The 17,925-nt window shown below is 41.1% G+C and overlaps 1 protein-coding gene across 1 annotated transcript in view; it reads left to right on the top strand.

The window, feature by feature from the left end:
• The window catches only part of LOC104276526 (protocadherin-15), a gene marked incomplete at both ends in the record, with an annotated part of 107,661 nt that overhangs the window by 51,158 nt on the left and 38,578 nt on the right, over positions 1-17,925 (top strand). The window contains 3 exons of the mRNA XM_009872888.1: positions 8,459-8,575; positions 16,201-16,341; positions 17,425-17,537. Coding sequence (XP_009871190.1) covers positions 8,459-8,575; positions 16,201-16,341; positions 17,425-17,537 — 371 coding nt within the window. The remainder of the gene's footprint in view (positions 1-8,458; positions 8,576-16,200; positions 16,342-17,424; positions 17,538-17,925) is intronic.

Raw genomic sequence — 17,925 nt, 5'->3', positions numbered from 1 at the left:
TAAATCACTCATTTAAGTTAATACCAGTCTTCTAGCTGAAGGATGAGAGCTTACTTGAAATCGTAAGAACCTGGTTATTGTCCCAAGTCTAGATAACATATTAATTTCCTACAGTAGTCCTTTAGGAAGTGGTTATCAAGGCCTGAAGAATAGTGTTGTATCCTCTCAGTTTACATGAGTGTTTGCTTAGTGAAAAATGAGATACAGTTTACACACATGCATGAATATATGTATGCACATGTATATCCATCCGCTCTGGGATCACAGTAAACATCTGTGGTTGTATTTAGCTGTAGCTGTGTGCATGGTATGGTAGACACTTGAGGGAAGAGGAAAAGAAAAGATAATCCTCTAGGAAAGAGGTTATAATTAAATTGCATTTTGTTTTTCTTTCAGAGAAGTAAACTCACGTGTGAGAGAACTATTTTTCTGAAGTCACAGCTCGAATTTCCAGTTGTTTCCAAGCTAAGTCTGTGACTCCAAATCCAGACACATTGTTTCACAAATGCTTTAAGGCGTATTTTTAGACTGTCATGTCATTTAAGATCGCTATGACATGACAGCATATGAAATTTGCATTTTAAGGTTTAATATGGAATTTGTGCTGCCCTGAATAAGGTTGATTAGCATCGTATTGACAGGCTTTGGAGGCTTACGAAGTTTGATAATAAAAATATAATCAAGGGAGGATTTGCAGAAATTGGCAAAGAATTGGGGGCATTAGGTGCCTTTTACAGTTAGCATGGACCAGAGGAATGGACGATAGGATGGTACGGCACCTCAACATGCTGTAGCTGGAATGTGATGAGAGTAGCAAAGATCTCAGCCTGTGCGGATGTCGAGCACCATGCTGGAGAGCTTTCTGCCGAGGGATAAACCTGCCCTTGGCATCACCTTAAAGCTAATCAGAGCTAAAGGGACCCAACTGCAAAACATAGTTGCATCAAAACGACAGCACTTGCCCACCTGGGCCCAGAAAACGTTTTGTTAAAAGCCAAGATACAACCTTGGGGCAGCTGTCAAAGATCTCTGGGTCCTTGGGTGTTTCTTACAAAGGGTTCCTTTCCCACTTCCCTGTTTCTTTCGTGAGCTGGTAGTTAACAGATTGAAAATTATTGCAAGAGATTGGTGTGAGCAAGGCTGCCCCACGTGCGGGGCTGAGCTGGGAGTTGAGGGTGCCCCAGGGTGGGCAGTGCCCTCCCTGCCTGGGCGCAGTCCCCATGGGGACAGATCCGGGGGTGCAGAGCAGCAGGCTCCATCGACAGCCCCACGCATGGCGAGGGCACAAGCCTGGTCTGCGCTCTGCCCAGGAAGGCCAGACAGGAGCAAAAGGGGATGGGGCCAGAAGCAGGGCTGGGAACTGGGATCCTGTGGCATCGCTGGAGTGGGACCAAGGTCCCTGACTGGGCTGACCTGGGGTCTTGGGCCTGGGGACAGGGTTTGGAGGGGCCTCAGTGACACTGGTTTGGGCTGTGGATGCCCTTAGGGCTGTGATATCTTGTGGCCTTGAGGGATTTTTCATTCTGCTTATTTAGTAATAAAATATCTTAGATTTATTTTTTTTTTTTGTAAATAAGGCTTTGAGTGGCATTGGATAAAGAATGCCCAAGAGGAATAACAACTTTTCAAGTACAGTGGTAGCAAAACACCCCCTTTCCTTTCTCTAGAAGAAAGTTCCACAGATATAGTAGAGGAATGTTTAAGTGTGCCCTTGGAAGTCCCCAAACAGCAGGGGATTATTAAACACTTGGAGGCAGCTCAGGTGGAAAGCCACCAGCTCCGGTAATGCGCACATAGGCTTAAGTGGCAGATGTTCAAAACACAATGACAGCAGAAAATTATAGATACATATCTGCAGTTGTGGAAGATTGAGAAGGTTTGAAAGTCTTAGTGTCTGACATATGTCAAGTTTTGAAGTAAACATTTTATTTTCTCCCTTTGTCGGGTTACGTTACATGCATTTAACGTTAGTGGAAGGAGAGATTGCTTTAAGATTACATTTTGTTTTCCCTTTTATTACCCTCATCATAAAAGCCATCAGACTGCAAAAGGAGCTGTAAATGCCTAATACGCATTTATTAGCTCAGACGCTGTTCGGTCACGTTGGTTTTTATAGCAAGGGAATGTTGATTTCCACTTAGATACAGTTGACTGGAAGAAATCTTGCTATCAACAGCTGTAATCAAAGAGCGCAGGCCTGAAGTGGTAGGAAAAACGTGGATGTACTTCTAAACTCTATGTAAGTTATTTACAAACCAGGAAAATGCAATGTTTAAAAAGCTAACAGACTTAATGAGTGATTTTTTTTCAACAGGGCAGAAATAGAGTAAAACATTTCTTCAGACTTTGAGAATCTTTATGGTCAGATGCTTCGTGCTTAGCAGAGGCAAGAGGAAAGGGAAGATTTGTGCAACTTTGCGTTTGTCACGCAGGCTCCCCCGGTAGGCACCTCGACACCAGGTGCTGTGTTGGTAAGGGTAAAAATCATCTAAATGATGCAATTCTCGTAGTGGTGTAGACAAATCAACAGAATCTGCGATTTAGGTGTTCTTTGACAGGAATTTGTGCCTCTGGAACAGTTGATTAATCATTAGCTTTTGTTGCCATGGCATTACAGCTATTTTAATAATCAAAAGGGGGTTATAATTAAGTCACGATCTACAAAAACTGGGAATTAAAAGTCAGAGTGATTTTTGTAAGCGTAAGACCCCAAAACCTAGATGAGCAGATGTGAAAAACGTACAACTCTGTTTTTGGAAGAAGGAAATTGGGAGAGGGTAAACGAGGTCGATTTTTGTGGGTGTTGGTGGAAGAGAAGCTGCGCTCCCACTTGGTAGGGCTGCCCTCTAGTGCACTGCAGGGTGAAGGCAGCAAGTTTTTCAGTGCAGTACCAGCATTCTCTTTCTAAGATATAAGGGCATGTGCACGAGTGATTATGCCCGAGAGAGATATCGATATACATACGTAAATATGTGAATATACATAAAAATATGTCTCGAATATATTTTGGAGTGTCATTGGGAGTTGCTTCTGGTTGTGTGGAGATAGATGATGAAGTAACTTTTTATTTTTCTCTTGCGAAATGAGATTTCTACCAAAACACGTCTTTAAAAAAATATTTTAAAAAAACCATTATTCTTTGGAAAGTCTTTAGGTTAGTGGTAATATTCAAAGGAGACAAATCTGTCACTCATAGTGATGTTGCATGTTAGTAATTGAAGCGTGTAAGAGCCATGAGCTGCAGCTGTAGCTCACTGGGGTGAGAAGGAGCCATATCCTGACCTCAATACAACCACCTCACTCTCAGCAACCAGCGAGCAGGAGCTGCAATCCCAGTGTAGCCAGCTCTTCCCTTCGGGCAGGATTTTCCAAATATCCTGGGACTGCCGTGGCAACTCCTGGCATGGTTGACCTTCCCAGGCTTTGCTGCTCAGGTTATGGGATTTTATTTTCAGACACGCACCTCGATCATTCGGGAGGTGGATCTGCAGGATCTGCTGTGAAGTCCAAGAAGAGCGCTGGGACTGCTCCACTTTGTGACAAAGACTGCCATAAAGCTTGGTAACTCTGGGATCCCAGAGCTGCCAAATTGGCTGAGCTGGGGTAGTCTCTGCTCTCTGCCTCTGTGAGCACGGGGCTATGCCGTCCGTGCTGCACCGCGCACGTGGGACACGCTTGTCTTCTTAATTTAGTGGAGCACACGCAATAAAGGCCTCTTGGTGTCCCCATAAATCAAAAATATATTAATGCCTCTGAAGTCCATTTAAGTTTACAAGTTATTTTTTTGCTGGGAGCGTGATACTGCAGGTATTTTTCTTCTGCTCTAGTTGTGCATTGCCCTCCCACGTCAGCAGTCACCACCTCTCTAGGAGCAACCAGTTTAGTATTAGTGCATTACAGCTAGTGACTGTCTTAATGATTTTTAAATTGCATATTGATCTCCTCCTTAATGCCTTTCCTCTGCCATGTTTTGTTTCTCCTTATTGGCATTCCTAAATGGCTATTTTAGTTCACTGACATTTTTGTTCAACATTTTCATAATCTTTGCAGACAGGTCAGTATTTGTTTCCTCTAAACCTTTGGCTAAATAACAACCCAAAATGCGTCGTGTTCAGAGGGTAAGGAAGTTGATCAGGAATGGGATCATTCACATCCCAAGGGTGACGTCCCAGTTAAAAAATGAGTTGGCATCAAGAAATCTTTTAATAGATCTTCGTTTGCTTCTGAAAGTAGATTCTAATGTAAGAACCTACTAATATAGATTCTTAAGAACTCTAGTATTTGAGCATCTCTCTCATCTTGTGCTTTCTTCATGCTTGATTCTTAATCTTTGTGCCAAGGGAAGGATGTAAGGATGTGTCTTGTTCTGCTTTTCCATGCTGCCCAGCGTGATCAATATGAAACAGAACCGAACAAAAAGTGGTGGATAAAGAGCATCTGCAACAGGAAGAAAGCTTTGACGATTTTAGGATTTGACTCTCACTCTGTTCTGTAAACAAAGATGTATAAGAATATAATAAATCTCCAGCTAGATGAGCGTGGACACAAAGGGTCTTTTGTATTTATATATATACATATGTGGCTGCTACTACCTTACTGTCAAAATACAGAGCCCAAGTGTTTTAAAATAAGATATATAGAAATTCATTACCTATATTTTTTATTTACATGGTTTTGTGTGTGTCTGATAGCTAATAGCGGCCTGGATTTATGTGACTGAAGCAATGAACTGTGAACAGTTGTAAGATTCTGCAGTTTGGCCGCAGGAGCACGTGTAGGATTATGGCCCAGATTTACAAGGTGATTACACTATTCCGTACTACCACTTTGCGGGAGGTTACTGCCCTGTTATTCCTAACCTGTGATTAGGGATTGCACTCACATGCTGCATCCATTTCTATGCAGTCAGGTTTAGTGATGTCTTAAGCAGAAGCCATCAGGTGTGGAGTAATCTTCAATTATTTAGCTGTGCAAAAATATCTCTACATGTCTCCAGTAATGACAGAAGCCCAGTGTTTTCTCAAAACATTATCTTTTTTTGCCCAGAGTCCCTCTGGGATGAAAACCTGAAACTTTATACCCATCGGGGAATGCTGAACCTTCACTGTTAAGTCTGCAATGACGAAAATTGATTTGGGGGCTTTGATTACAGGGACCTGGATTTTGGGAGTGCGATGAGGTGGATCATGTCCATGTCCTCTTGAGCTATTCACAGAAAATACAGCGTGTGCTTTCTTTCCGTGTTCTAACAAAATCAGATCTGGACTGTATTCTATCCTTGGTGGTGGTGCTTTTTTTGCCAGAAAAAAAAATCAATAATTTATTTTTGTGACCTTTTTGGTATCTTTAAGTGCCTATATAAGTAAAGAAAGGATTCAATAATATGTGAATTTCTCCAACACGTCTCTTACAAAATCTCTACTTACTCTATTGAGAATGGCCCAGAAGAGCGATTTCTTCCTACCACCTCTGAACCAAGACTTTTGCTAAAACATAGCATTACAACCAAAAAAACCTCAACCACCTTGTCTCCTTGTCATCTGCATGTTTTTCTTGTTAAACCTGCTGCCTGCAAAAATCCCCGTTCAGTTTCTGGCAGTTTTTCGTTGTAGACATTTGCGATGAGTCCTCGCATCTTGGTCGCCTGTCTGTAATGATGGTCTTGCTCTCCGAAGTGCGTTTGCTTCAGCTGTGTAGTGAGAAGACCCGTACTTATTCTCGTGGGGAACTTCTATTTTGTTAAGAGCGGAAAAATTGAAGCTTGGGCCCTCCTATAAATAATTAGTGGCTGCTTTAGGCTTCAGGAAGAGATGAGCCGGGAAGAAACGCACGTGGAGCTGTTCTGTCTAGTTATGACTGAGACATTTGGTGCCCGTTTAGTTGGCTGGCTCAGCTGGGGTTTATGAGGCACAATCGTTCATAAAGCTTGTCTTAGAGGAAAGGTAAGTTAGAGAGGCAGAAGGCTTTTTGCATCCTCCTTTATACTTTGCTTTGTAATTCTGGCTCTTTTCTACTGATCCATGTGTCTTGAAAAATAGGTGCATTAAGTAGGATGACGGTCATTTCCTATAGCAGAGGATGTAGCGTATTATCTTTAAACAGGGTTATGCTTTCCAGTACCTTAAGTCACAGATTTTCAGGTGCTAAGGTCACATAGAGGTAATTGAAAGAGAATAGAAAGGTCACATGGTAAGCCTCCCACCCCACAGCGAAGAAACAGTGGAGCGTGGTCTTTTGCTGCTACACCAAAGGAAAAAGAGCCAGATAGGACTGTGGATCTGCAGGTGCGCAGAGAGAGATGGTTTCCGAATAAATGCAGATTAAAGGCTGGATTATTTCAAAAACTTTACCCGCTTCCTGGAGGTGATCCTAAGCACCCGGGTCGTGGGAAACAAAAGCCGGCAGGGAGAGAGGGGAGAGGTGGAAGGAGTTATCATAGGCATAACACTGGGTCATTATCCCAGTTGGAGACTGCATGTGGAAGGACAGAAGGTGTCTCTATGTGCGTGCAATTTTTAAAAGGTTGTGTATCCCACTGGAAAAATGCCAGCGTTTATGGAAAAAAAACAACCAAAACGCAGTTCCAAATGCACTGATTTACACAGTTGTAAGACCTGTGCACGTAGCGTTGTGTCACATTTCTACTGTCGTACTGGAAATAATTTTTAATGCTACGTGTCTAGGATCTCTGTATTCATAGCTACTTTGTGTGTGCTTCAAATAAAGTAATTCCCTGTCTTTTCTTTGAAGCAGAATGTCTGTGAATGGAGTCTTACGGTGTGAGGTTGCTGTATGGAGTTGGTTTCTTTGCCACAGTGACACACTGCACAGGAGTGGGGTTTCTGGAAGCAAAATGGAGCAAGGGATGGTGCTTGTCACTTCGAAGAGTCGTGAGAAACAAGATTGTTTGTGAAAAATAGTCCCTCTCAGATGAAGTAAATTACTTTCTTGCAAGCAGGTCAAGAAATTGAAATTACAAGATTCAATGCCTGTAATTCCATGCAAAAACATTGATCTGAATTGGACTTTGTTACAGTGTTTGGGGGGGAGGGTTGTTGTTGTTTGTTTGTTTTATATAGATGTTTACTATACTGTTATTTCCTCTGATGAGGTACAGATGAATATTTTTAACAATTATGTATTATAGCCAGTATCGGCATATTGCATTTGCAGCGTGAGGAGCTGTGAACAACAGGTAGAAGCGTCGCCGTGTACACTTGGAGTAGCTGTGTATGTGTGGGTTACCTAAGAGAGGGCTGGCACCTGTATTCCAGCAGAGCTCAGACACGCATTCTGTTTCAGGAGGGAAAATGTCTGCTTTTCATTTGTGGACAGTGGTCACTCTTGTGTGCTGAAGGCATGTGATGCTGCTTAATTGTTCTGGTTAAAAAAACAACCAAAACACACAAACAACAACAACAAAAAAAACCAGAAAACCCAGAAAATTTCATCTGTGTTATCCATATGCACAAAACAATGGAAATGGTAGCATGCAAAAATAAATAAAACTGGTCTCAAGAGAATTCAAGCTAGGGAAGTGGCCCTACAGACAAAATAAAGGAGATCGGTTTTACTGATAGAATAAAGACTGTGATTTAGGTATGTACGTTTAATTTTTTTAAAGGAACACAGAGGTGAATTTTCTGCAACTATGAGAGAATTTTGACACAAAATTATTTTCTGACAACTTTCTAATGAATGCCCTTTTTAATAACCTGGCTGAGTTTCTAAGTGTTCGTGACTCTTGATGCTTAGGGCACCACGTCACTGAGAGAGCCGCGCGCATCCAAGTCCTGCATCGACCCCGGTGCCGGCTCGCACAGTGGCACGCAGCCCGGGGTCTGCGTGAGGTTACACCTTTGGCACAAGGAGGTGCCCACGACTGTGTACGTGCATGTGTAGCTGTGCACACTCACAGAGCTGTGACATTACATGTATGTGTATGCACATGCTACTGCATCAATGAAATTGGGCTTAAGCCAAATTTGAGGCTTCCTTTTGAAAATGTACGCATCAGTCTGAAGATCACCATCTTGATCTCTCATGAGGTGTTGATTCTAATCTGGTGTTGGATTTCCTGTTCATTTATTGCATTTACAAACGCTGGCAAGCAACAGCAGCTCGTTCATATTAGAAAATTAGAACAGCCACATTGTGGCCCAGTGCTTGACAAGCAGAAAATCTCAGCTCTGTTTACTTACGAAACTCTGTTTTTCTGCAGAATTTTTTTCTGTTGATCTGTCTTCACATGAATTTTTTTCTTTTTGAAACTTTGTCATCTTCCCCTTGTGTGCCAGCTTTGTGTGGTGGTAATGGAATCGAGAGACAAGAGAGACTATGAATGGCAAGTAGGCTTCCTAATGAAGGAGTGAGTGGGTAGAGTTGGAAAAAAATGGGTTTGAGTGCATCTGTAATTTCGTTTGAACTTCAGAACTAAACTCTTAATTATGTTTTGCAGGATATGAATGATTACTCTCCAGTATTTAGCAAAAAGCTCTACAGGGGAATGGTAGCTCCTGATGCGGTCAAGGGCACTGTTATCACTACTGTTTCAGCTGAGGACCAAGATCCTCCGGTAAGCAAAAAGGTTCTATTAATACTCTGCACCCAAGAGGGGAAAATCTTTAAACCTCCTAAGTGACCCACCTCTCTCAGCAACAAAGGTGATTATTATGAGTTTCCCAGAGCAGTAACTCACACATTTTTTTATGTCAGCCTGTCCTTTCTTGTTCTGGACAGAGACTGCATTTATAATGATTGTTCCTAAAGCTGGCAAATCAACGAAACAGCTCCTTTCCGTCAGGAAGATTTTTAGGAAGCTCTTTATCCAACATCACAGTGTAGATGAAGAGGAGGAATAGGCAGGAAGGGAAGCCATTCCTGTCTTCGCACAGTTCTGCAGCTTAAAGAGGAAACAAAGCACAACTTGGTAAGGTGGTTGCTTTCTTGACTTTGCAGTTGTTGTGCATTTCCGGTCTGAGGCATCGCAGTGTCACATGGGACTGTGCAGCTCACCGGCCAGCCCGACTGGATGTGCAATATTTGAACCCAGCGCACCAGTACTGGAGTTAAAGTTTATTTCTGCCACTGGCTTTTTTTCCCTGGTGATGCACTTGATTGACAGAACTGGGCACGTATTTTTGACTTGTTAGCTATTCTGAAGGGTAATACCAGTTTTTGTAATCAAAGGTTGATGAACATTGGTGACCAGATGATACACTGAGGACAATAAAAGCCAAAGATGTTCTGCCAGCCAGGTTTAATTTTAAATTCTTAGTGTTTGGCATATTAAGGAGAATAATCCTCGGGGAGAAGCATTCAGACAGAATGTGTCATGCACATTAAAAGCTGATGGCTTTGACACAAATCAGCTCTAGCTTAGCTAAGTATACTACATAGAAATTTATTTACCATGCAAGGACAGAAATGCTAAAGCAGTGTTTTCTGCTGAAAAACGTTCTAACACATAAGGGCAAGTACATCCCCTGCAGGTAATACATATTACTGAACTTGGAGGCATTTAAGGCAGTTTATAACAGCTGAAGATCTGGGCTATTGTTTGTTAGAAGTATATGACAGGCCGTAGTATCATCACATAGGTAATGAATAGCAGGAATTATCAATTAATAGTGCTACAGAGTATTTAAGGAATGGAGCAGCAGAGGACGCAGACATTATCTGAGCCATAAACAAAAGAAATGGAGAGAGGTGTTCATTACTGGCAAGTCTTGGAGAATTTGAAGGGGATTATAAGAGGTGTTGGTGTCTGATTCTGAGTGCTCTGCTTGCAGGATGGAGCCTGAGGTGTGTGTCAGGCTCCTTTCATAGAGCACAGCCACAGTAGAATGGGGTCCCCACCAGCCAACATGTTAATTGCAGATCTGTTTAATTAAAAGCAGAATAGTCAGCACATGTGTGCGTTAGACTGATCTACAGAGGTGAGTGGGAATGTCTAGTGTCTTGCTTTAGAGACTTTTTTTTTTAATGCATAGCCTAGGACCGATGTCTTCCTGGCAGGCCCCTACACTCTTCTTCAAAGACACGTCTGCTTTTAGCATGCAGCGGGAGAAAGACGACGTAGTGGTAGTGCCTGCTCTCCTCCCTTTGCATCTTCTTACATTAACCTTGCAAGGAAAAGCCTTTCCATGGGGTGTCAGAAGCCTAGGTTGCCTTCTCTCAACTGCCTGTAGGATTAAAACCCTTAAAATCTCTATTTCTCTGTAGAATAATTTTAACTACCAGCAAGGAGGCTGGCCAGAGTTCCTGATGACCTCGAGGGCAAAGTTTCCAGGTGACATTAGAAGCCTGCGCGGGTTATGTTTACGCAGTATTTCGCACAAAGGATTAGCTCATTTTACTAGCGTTTCTTCCTGAATAGAGCAGGAAAAGAAAACACTTGACCCATATCACAAATGCAGTCGCTTCAGAGTGATCTGCCAGTGGAGAGTGGGGAAAACTGGCTGTGCGTGACTGTTGAAACTGTGCAATTTTTTGATGGCCACAGCAGAAATCTAAAGTGTTAAAGTTTGTTAGTCATAGTCCTACGGACCTGTCTCTGCCCCTTGCACCGCTATGTGTTTCCTCTTTACAGGTTTATCACACTGACCTTAGAGAAAAGTCTTCAGAAAAGGATGTTAAGGATCAGTGAAACCAGGCAAGAAGATTAATTTCTATTCCATAGAAATTTTGACGTGAATGGCTTAGTGAGGATAGAAAAGAAGATAATTGTTCATTAGTGCTAGAGAATCACTTTTAACTTGGTTTTCGTGTAGCTTTTATTTAATAGTACCTATTGCCTTACAACAAGGTACTTTGGCATCGATGAAGTAATTGAGCATTCTGGTGTATAATCTTCATTTTATAATCCCTGCATTTAATGTGTGTACCTTTTATAGGATAAGATATCACTGAGATACTGGAGGAAACAAAATAGCTTAGAAACGGATTAATGTATATTTGTAACAATTCATAGTCCTGTGGAATCAGCATTTCCTGATGCAGAATTATTTCACCTTTTCATTTAAAAAAAGTCCAGACCCTTCTGAACTCTCTCCTTTCCTGACGTTTGTGTTGCTGTCACTGTAACAGATAAATGTAGAAACTGGTCACAGATAAGACACAGATAAGGGGGTAATGCCAGCCATCTCTAAGTGGCATGAGAACGGCAGAATCAAAAACTGTCTAAAGCGCTTATTTCTCCCAGGCTCCTTTCTTATCATTTCCTCACGTATTTGTATGGATTTCTTTTGTATGATTTTGAGGGATTTTTATATTTGAAAGATGTGGCAATTGCTTCGACTTCTGTGGAGAAACGGATGCGCATGCATGTGAGAGATCAAAGTCACTGAGTGTGGGATCCTGTTTAGTGCCGTTATAACAGGCATAAATGCATATGGCAGTAGTGTTAAGATAACGTTCTACAAAATCAACTCTAGCATTCCTTGGATTTTTATGAAGACTTAAAAATGAAGCTGCCCTTAGGCATTTAACGAATATAATAGCCATAAAAGTCAGCCGACTATGGAGGAAAGCTTTTAAAACAGTTTTTGGAAGTTGGTATTTTATTTCAAGCTAATGGCTGATAGTTTGCACTTTTAAAATAAGAAGATAGAGAAAATTATCAGGCATAAATGACTTGGTTTCTTTTTCTGACTGAGACAACCTGTTTAGGTGTTTTGTGCTGCTGGGAAATCTGTATTTATCTGGAGCTGGCTTTGACATGAAGTGGTGTTACAAAGTATTTTATATGAATTCATCGGAAATTATTTTTAAAAACACACAACCTTTGCTGTGTTCAGGAAGAGCAGGTTACTCTAAACTTACCGTAAGGGAAAGAATATCCTTAGTTATTATCATTAAGATAACATTCTTCAAAATCAACTGTTACATTTCTTTGATTTTTATGAAGACTTACAAATGAAGCTGCCCTTAGGCATATAATGAATACAGTTTTTTTGTTGTGTGTTTTGGATTTTTTTAACCTGATGGAATCCGACTTGCACAGCACTAATATCTATCTTACCAGTTCAGGAGAAGAAATACACATCTATTAAGAAAGTAATTGTAGCTTTAAAATATGTCTGATTATCAGGGCAAGTCTAATAAGAGCCTAACTAATCTGAAGTGTCCAAGCCTGACTTTTTCTGTTGTCGTTTTACAAGTAATCCCCGTCAACATTGAACTCAGCCCAGAATAAGATTCCAGGTAGACATTTTTTCATCATCATAAATGCTTTTCAGACCTAACCAGCTTAGTTGCTTGTCAAAAGGGGTTTTCATGGTGAACAGTTTAAGCTTCACTGAAGTGGTGTCGTGATGAGAGATGCCAGATGATTACGACGACGTTCTCAAAGCTCTTAACCCTCCAAATATTTTGAAAGGAGCTATTTGATAGATACTTAGATTGCTTAGGATTCTTAGGACTGATAGAATGAGGTGTTTGATTTTCCTGTTAATGCTTTTTTCTGTATGGTTTATCGCTGTAACAGCTGGAATATTTCTTCCATGGGTGATTCCCCTACATAGTCTGATACTGTGGTTTGGAAATCTCGGTGGAAACACGTGCAGAACACTAATTTTAGTGAGCATCCAGCTTCCAGAGCTCCAGAACATCCAATTTAATGGTGTATCCAGTCTGGTAACACCTTGTAAGGTTTTTGTTTGATGGAGCCCTTCTGTTAAATTGGAAGTAATTGTCCTTATTGTTTTACAGGCACCCACTAAAAGTAAGATGCTAACATATTTAATTAGGGATTTCACAGATATTTAATTGGACATAAAAGCCTTTTCGGGCAGTTTAGGGCTTGATCCTTTAAAACCTATTACTGTTGGATTTTGTAGTGTCTGCTGGAGATTTGTGTATGAGAAACATGCTGCAAATTCAATGATTTCTTAAAGTAATTTATCTCATGGCTTTAAAAGTTCATGTTCTTTTTGTGTTTCGCTTGTTATATTTATTTATTCAGAATTTCCGCATTTAGTAATTCAGAAATTCAGGCCGTCTTGTTGAGTTACACACTAAAGAATAAAACCCTGGTGCAAGACTCAACAAAATCTTTTGCCTACTCTGTGGTCTGCCTCATCTTTAATGGTTCCTTTACTTTGAGCATGCTACGAAGAACATGTGCAGCCACCTTTAAATTTTGTTTTTAGCATCACTTTCCAATTTCTTTCATAGAACTAACTTTACAAGGCTTGCCTTAGTGGACTCTAAATTTAAATTTAATTTATTAAAATTCTTACCAGTTTCACTTTCTATCTGTAATACCCTCAGAAGTTTTCTGACTTCAGTCGGAAAGTGACTTTGGGAACAAAGAGTCTGTATTTGTTATGCCAATATTCCGGATTAGTACTTAGGGGTAAAATCCAGGTCATTTACCAGATGCACATCTGAGATCTTCACAAGTAGACTGCAAATGGAAGTGAAATGCAGTTTTTCCTGCTTCTTCTTGGGCCAAATCGTTCCGATTTTGTATGTCCGTTGCCCATTTGGATAGTGGCAGTCGTGATTCCTAGCTTCCCTCTGAATTGTTGGCAGCAATCCACCTGAAAACATCCAGAAGTTTCTGTTGTGTTACACTTCTCACCATTTTTCCTGGCTTTATTGCCTAACAATTTCTCTGCAACCTCTCAATGCCCGTTGAGACTTATCTCGACAGCGCACACGTGTGCCTTCCATGGCCTCCATGTGCAGCCCGTGCGTTTCACATAAGCGGTGGGGACATATTTGTACCTGCCAGCTGTGTCACAAATGAATGTCATTTCCCCAGAGCAAATGGCAACTTAAGGAATTATGCAGGAAAAAAAATAATGAAAAAAAATTGAGGCTGGATGAGCTTTAGATCTAAGATTCATAATAGTCTTGAACTGTCAGGAAAACTTTGCTTTGAGAGGATGAACATGGTTCTTGCCAAGTATACTGTGGTTTATTTGAGAATATTTTCTACTATATTCAAGGTAGACATAGGAATGCATCTAAATTAAATCAGACCAGAGAAAAAAAGATGATTAATATTTGAGATAATTAAAACTCACTTCTAAATAGATTTCCCTGGGATATCTCTCTGGCGATTTTTCTAATTACATTGGTGCCAAAATATAGCAAGTAAAAAATAAATCCCTCTTTTGTTATTTTCTGAAATGATAGGAGAAAAGTGTACTTGATAGTCATATCAGGAACAATAACTTGATGAGATTTTTGTTTATTTAATAACAAATTACCTAGCGTGCGCAGGTTTAATGGTGATGGTACCTTTTAGTCTTCCGAGCAAATGAGAGGACCGTTATTCTGAAACCAAACAGAGTGGTTTTCAGGAGGTAATTTCCTCTTAATTATAGTGTTGAAGAAAAATGAGTGATTAAGAGAACACCAGGGGGAAAGTTGAATAATCACCTCTGTTGTGCTATGATCTCTGAAATTTCTTGGTTTTGCAAGGATCTGCACTGCTAGCGTGCATGGTCCCGTAAAGTACTTTTAACTGTTCACGTGGTCTTTCATATAATACTTGACTGAACACCGAAACACATCTGGCAGACCCAGTTTGGAACGATTTAAGGTGCTGATGCTGACTTGCCAGCAGCACCGGCGCAGCATAGCAGCCTCGTAAACCCCTCCTGGGCTGGATTTCCTTGGAGGCAACGGCTCAAGGAGGCTGCTGCGGGTAAAACCAGTGCGGCGAGCAGCAGCGCAAGCCTCCCCAGAAACTCTGGGAATGGCTCTGTTGCCTGCAGCCCTCTCTCACTTCTCTTTATGTGCAAGGTGTTGCATGGACGGGGTTTTACAGTCCTTCTGTGACTGAGTGACCCACTTGCTGGATGAAGGAAAGGCTGTGGGTGTCAGTTATCTTGACTTTAGTGAGGCATTGGACACTGTTGCCCACAGCATTCTCCTGGAGAATGACTACTCTTGGCTTGGACGGGCACACGCTTTGCTGGGTGAAAATCTGGTTGGTGAATGTGGTGAATGGAGTTAAACCCAGGTGGTGGCCTGCCATGAGTGGCGTCCCCCAGGGCTCAGTGCTGGGGCCACTCCTGTTTAACACCTTCAGTGATTTGGACCAGGGAACAGAGTGCACCCTCAGTAAGTTTGCAGATGACACCAAGCCTGTAGCGCTGCCGGGGGTTGGTGTAGCCCAAGTGCAGGACCTGACATTTGGCCCTTTTGAATTTCATGGAGTTGGCCTTGGCCCAGCGACCCAGCCTGTCCAGATCCCTCTGCAGAGCCTCCTTACCCTCCTGCTCAATTTGGTGTCGTCTGCAAACTTAGTTACAGGCACGCTGTTACTCCACGTCTTCCGAAGGTCCCTGGAGAGTGGCTGCTAGAATGAAATCATCAAAATACAACGGATACTTTAAGAAACTTCATTCTTTACAAATAATGTTTTTTATCTAGGCGGTTAGTGTTAAACCAGTTAAATCAGGTAAATAGCCTTCTATTAGAAAATGCTGAGTCACCGCTCTGAAAAATGCATCTGTTATACCCTCTGGCAATGCCTCTTCTGATTCCCCTTTTAATTTGGTATTTCTGGGCTCACACGCATGCAGGCAATTCGTGACACATGCATGGACTGTCTGTGCTTGTTCCTTGTCATCGAAACAGGGTTTGATTCATTACAAGTGGGCAGATTCATTACAAGGCTACTTAAAATCCGTTTGCAGAACTGCGTTTTCCGTTACCGCTGATAAGATGGATGTGTTCTCCTTCTCGTTTTCTGACATTGTGCTTAGAGCCGGCTCTGATATCTAAGTGACACTGGTAATGCTCAGCCTCTCATTTAGGCTGCTTGGTGGTTTTGCCCAGGCAACCATGGGCTGTTTTCGTTTTGTTTCCTCTAAAAGAGAAGTGTGTGAATGTCACAGGCTGGTCTGTCTTATATGCAGAGCTGTAGCCTGACTTTTCAGAAAACAATATAGCACACATCTTCCCGTCTTCAGCAACAAGACACCAAAGCTTTAAGGACAAGCTGATTAAGTGATGAACTTTTCATTTTTCTTACTGGACCTCTCAGATGTCAATGAGAGATATTTTAGGGAAATGCATGTGGAATGCTCGGCCAAAAAAAAATCAGTTATGAGGAAGACAACCAGCAAGTTTTGTCTGTGATGGTTCGTTTACCAACGTTGCATTTTAATCCTTTACTAAGTTCATGAGATGTGTAAAAATACAGAAACATACAAGTTGCTTTTTCTTTTTGCCTTACAGGGCACACCAGCAAGTCGAGTCCGATACAAAGTAGATGTTGTCCAGTTTCCTTACAGTGCCAGCATTTTTGATGTGGAGGAAAGCACAGGACGTGTAGTAACCCGAGTAAACCTAAACGAGGAGCCAAGTACGGTGTTTAAGGTATGAGCTCATATAACTGTAAGCTGTCATATATGTTGCCTGCATTTGGAATTCCTTTTACCCTCATGTTTCTCTATATTGCTTTATGTTGAGTAGAAAGATGTGAAATTTTTGTTTGGTTTGTTTCTTCCTTAATTTCTTCCTGGCATGTGTCGGTTGCTACTGTTAGGAGGGCAGAAGAAGGAAACCTTGTTTTTTGAAAGTTATCTTGCCAATCTCTTATTTTCCAATGAGGCTGTCAGCGTAGCAATTTTGTGAGAACTTTGTAAGAATAGCAAGGTATTCCGTAAAGGAAATAACTGTGCAGTTGGAGAGTTTGAGATATCCTATTCACGACCACTGTAATGTAAAACAGTGGTTTTTAGGAGACTTAAATTGCTATTGTGCTTGAATAAAAATTCAAGTTTGTCAATAAGTGAAAAAAAGTTTCTGTAATTGGTGGAGGTTTATGTGTAATTTACCTTCTTTCAAAGTGCTCACCTTCTCTATGGTCATTAAGGTGTGCTTTGTTTCTTCTTTCAGTTGTTTTTGTACATTTATGCAGTGTAATGACTTTTATTGAAAAACCACTTGTAACTCCCAATAAAACAAAAAAGGTGCTAGGTAGAATTCCATGTTGCTGACGTAAGTGTTTAAAACTGAGGACTGATATCAAACTAAAAACTCTGCTTCAAAAAAATCCTCTTAGCATACCAAAGATCTCCTTTCTAAACTGCATAAATGTAGAATGGAACTGTTAAAGAAGTTGAAATTTGTTTCGGAGTTCTGAGTAAGGTCAGTCTGTGATTAGATGCGAAGGGAGTCCTCTGGAAATTGTACTTGAAACTGGCAATGTGTTTTGGTGATGTATTTATAGAATACTCTTGTATTTACTGTGTTCCTGGATATTTTATAGCAGTTGGTTCAACAGGCTGGCTGTCACCTTTTTCCTCTGTGTTTTCTTCTTACATAATGTATGATTTGCAGTGAAAGAAAATCACGTCTGACTTGTTAGACCCGGAAGATACAGGAAGTGTTGTTGCAAGTAAACATAAAAAAAATACTCTTTCCTATACTGAGAGTGATCTTCTGTATTGTTTATAGCTAGTGGTCATTGCGTATGATGATGGGGATCCTGTGAAGTTCAACACCACTACTGTCGAAATTGCTGTACTGCAGCCTTCAGTAATTCCACGGTTTACACAGGATGAATACAGGTAAAGCATTTATTCCCAATACAGCTGCTGTTTTTTAAGTTGAAATAAATTTCAGTTTGAATGCTGATCTGAGATATGCAGGCTACAGAAATATTTTTTTGTCCGTGTGGAAGTACTTCCCATGCATATACCTCAACTTTTGTACCTTCCGCTGTTCACTTTGGCTCACAGAAGGACAAGACACAAAAAATAAGGCTTGAACCAAAGCACCAAAACCCTTGGATGCTTACTTAGAGCTGATAACATATTTAATGATGTTAACTCTTCTTTAGGAAATAAATCAGATGCTGCTCTGAGGAGAAAACAGTCGGTACTCAAGTCTACCAGTAGCAGTGTTGTGTGAAATTACATAGAGGACTTTTTTGCAGCACTCCTGTTTGACAAAGTG

This window comes from Apaloderma vittatum, unplaced genomic scaffold (assembly GCF_000703405.1).
Source record: "Apaloderma vittatum isolate BGI_N311 unplaced genomic scaffold, ASM70340v1 scaffold237, whole genome shotgun sequence".
Lineage (NCBI taxonomy): Eukaryota > Metazoa > Chordata > Aves > Trogoniformes > Trogonidae > Apaloderma > Apaloderma vittatum.
This window is presented reverse-complemented; position numbering and strand designations above follow the sequence as displayed.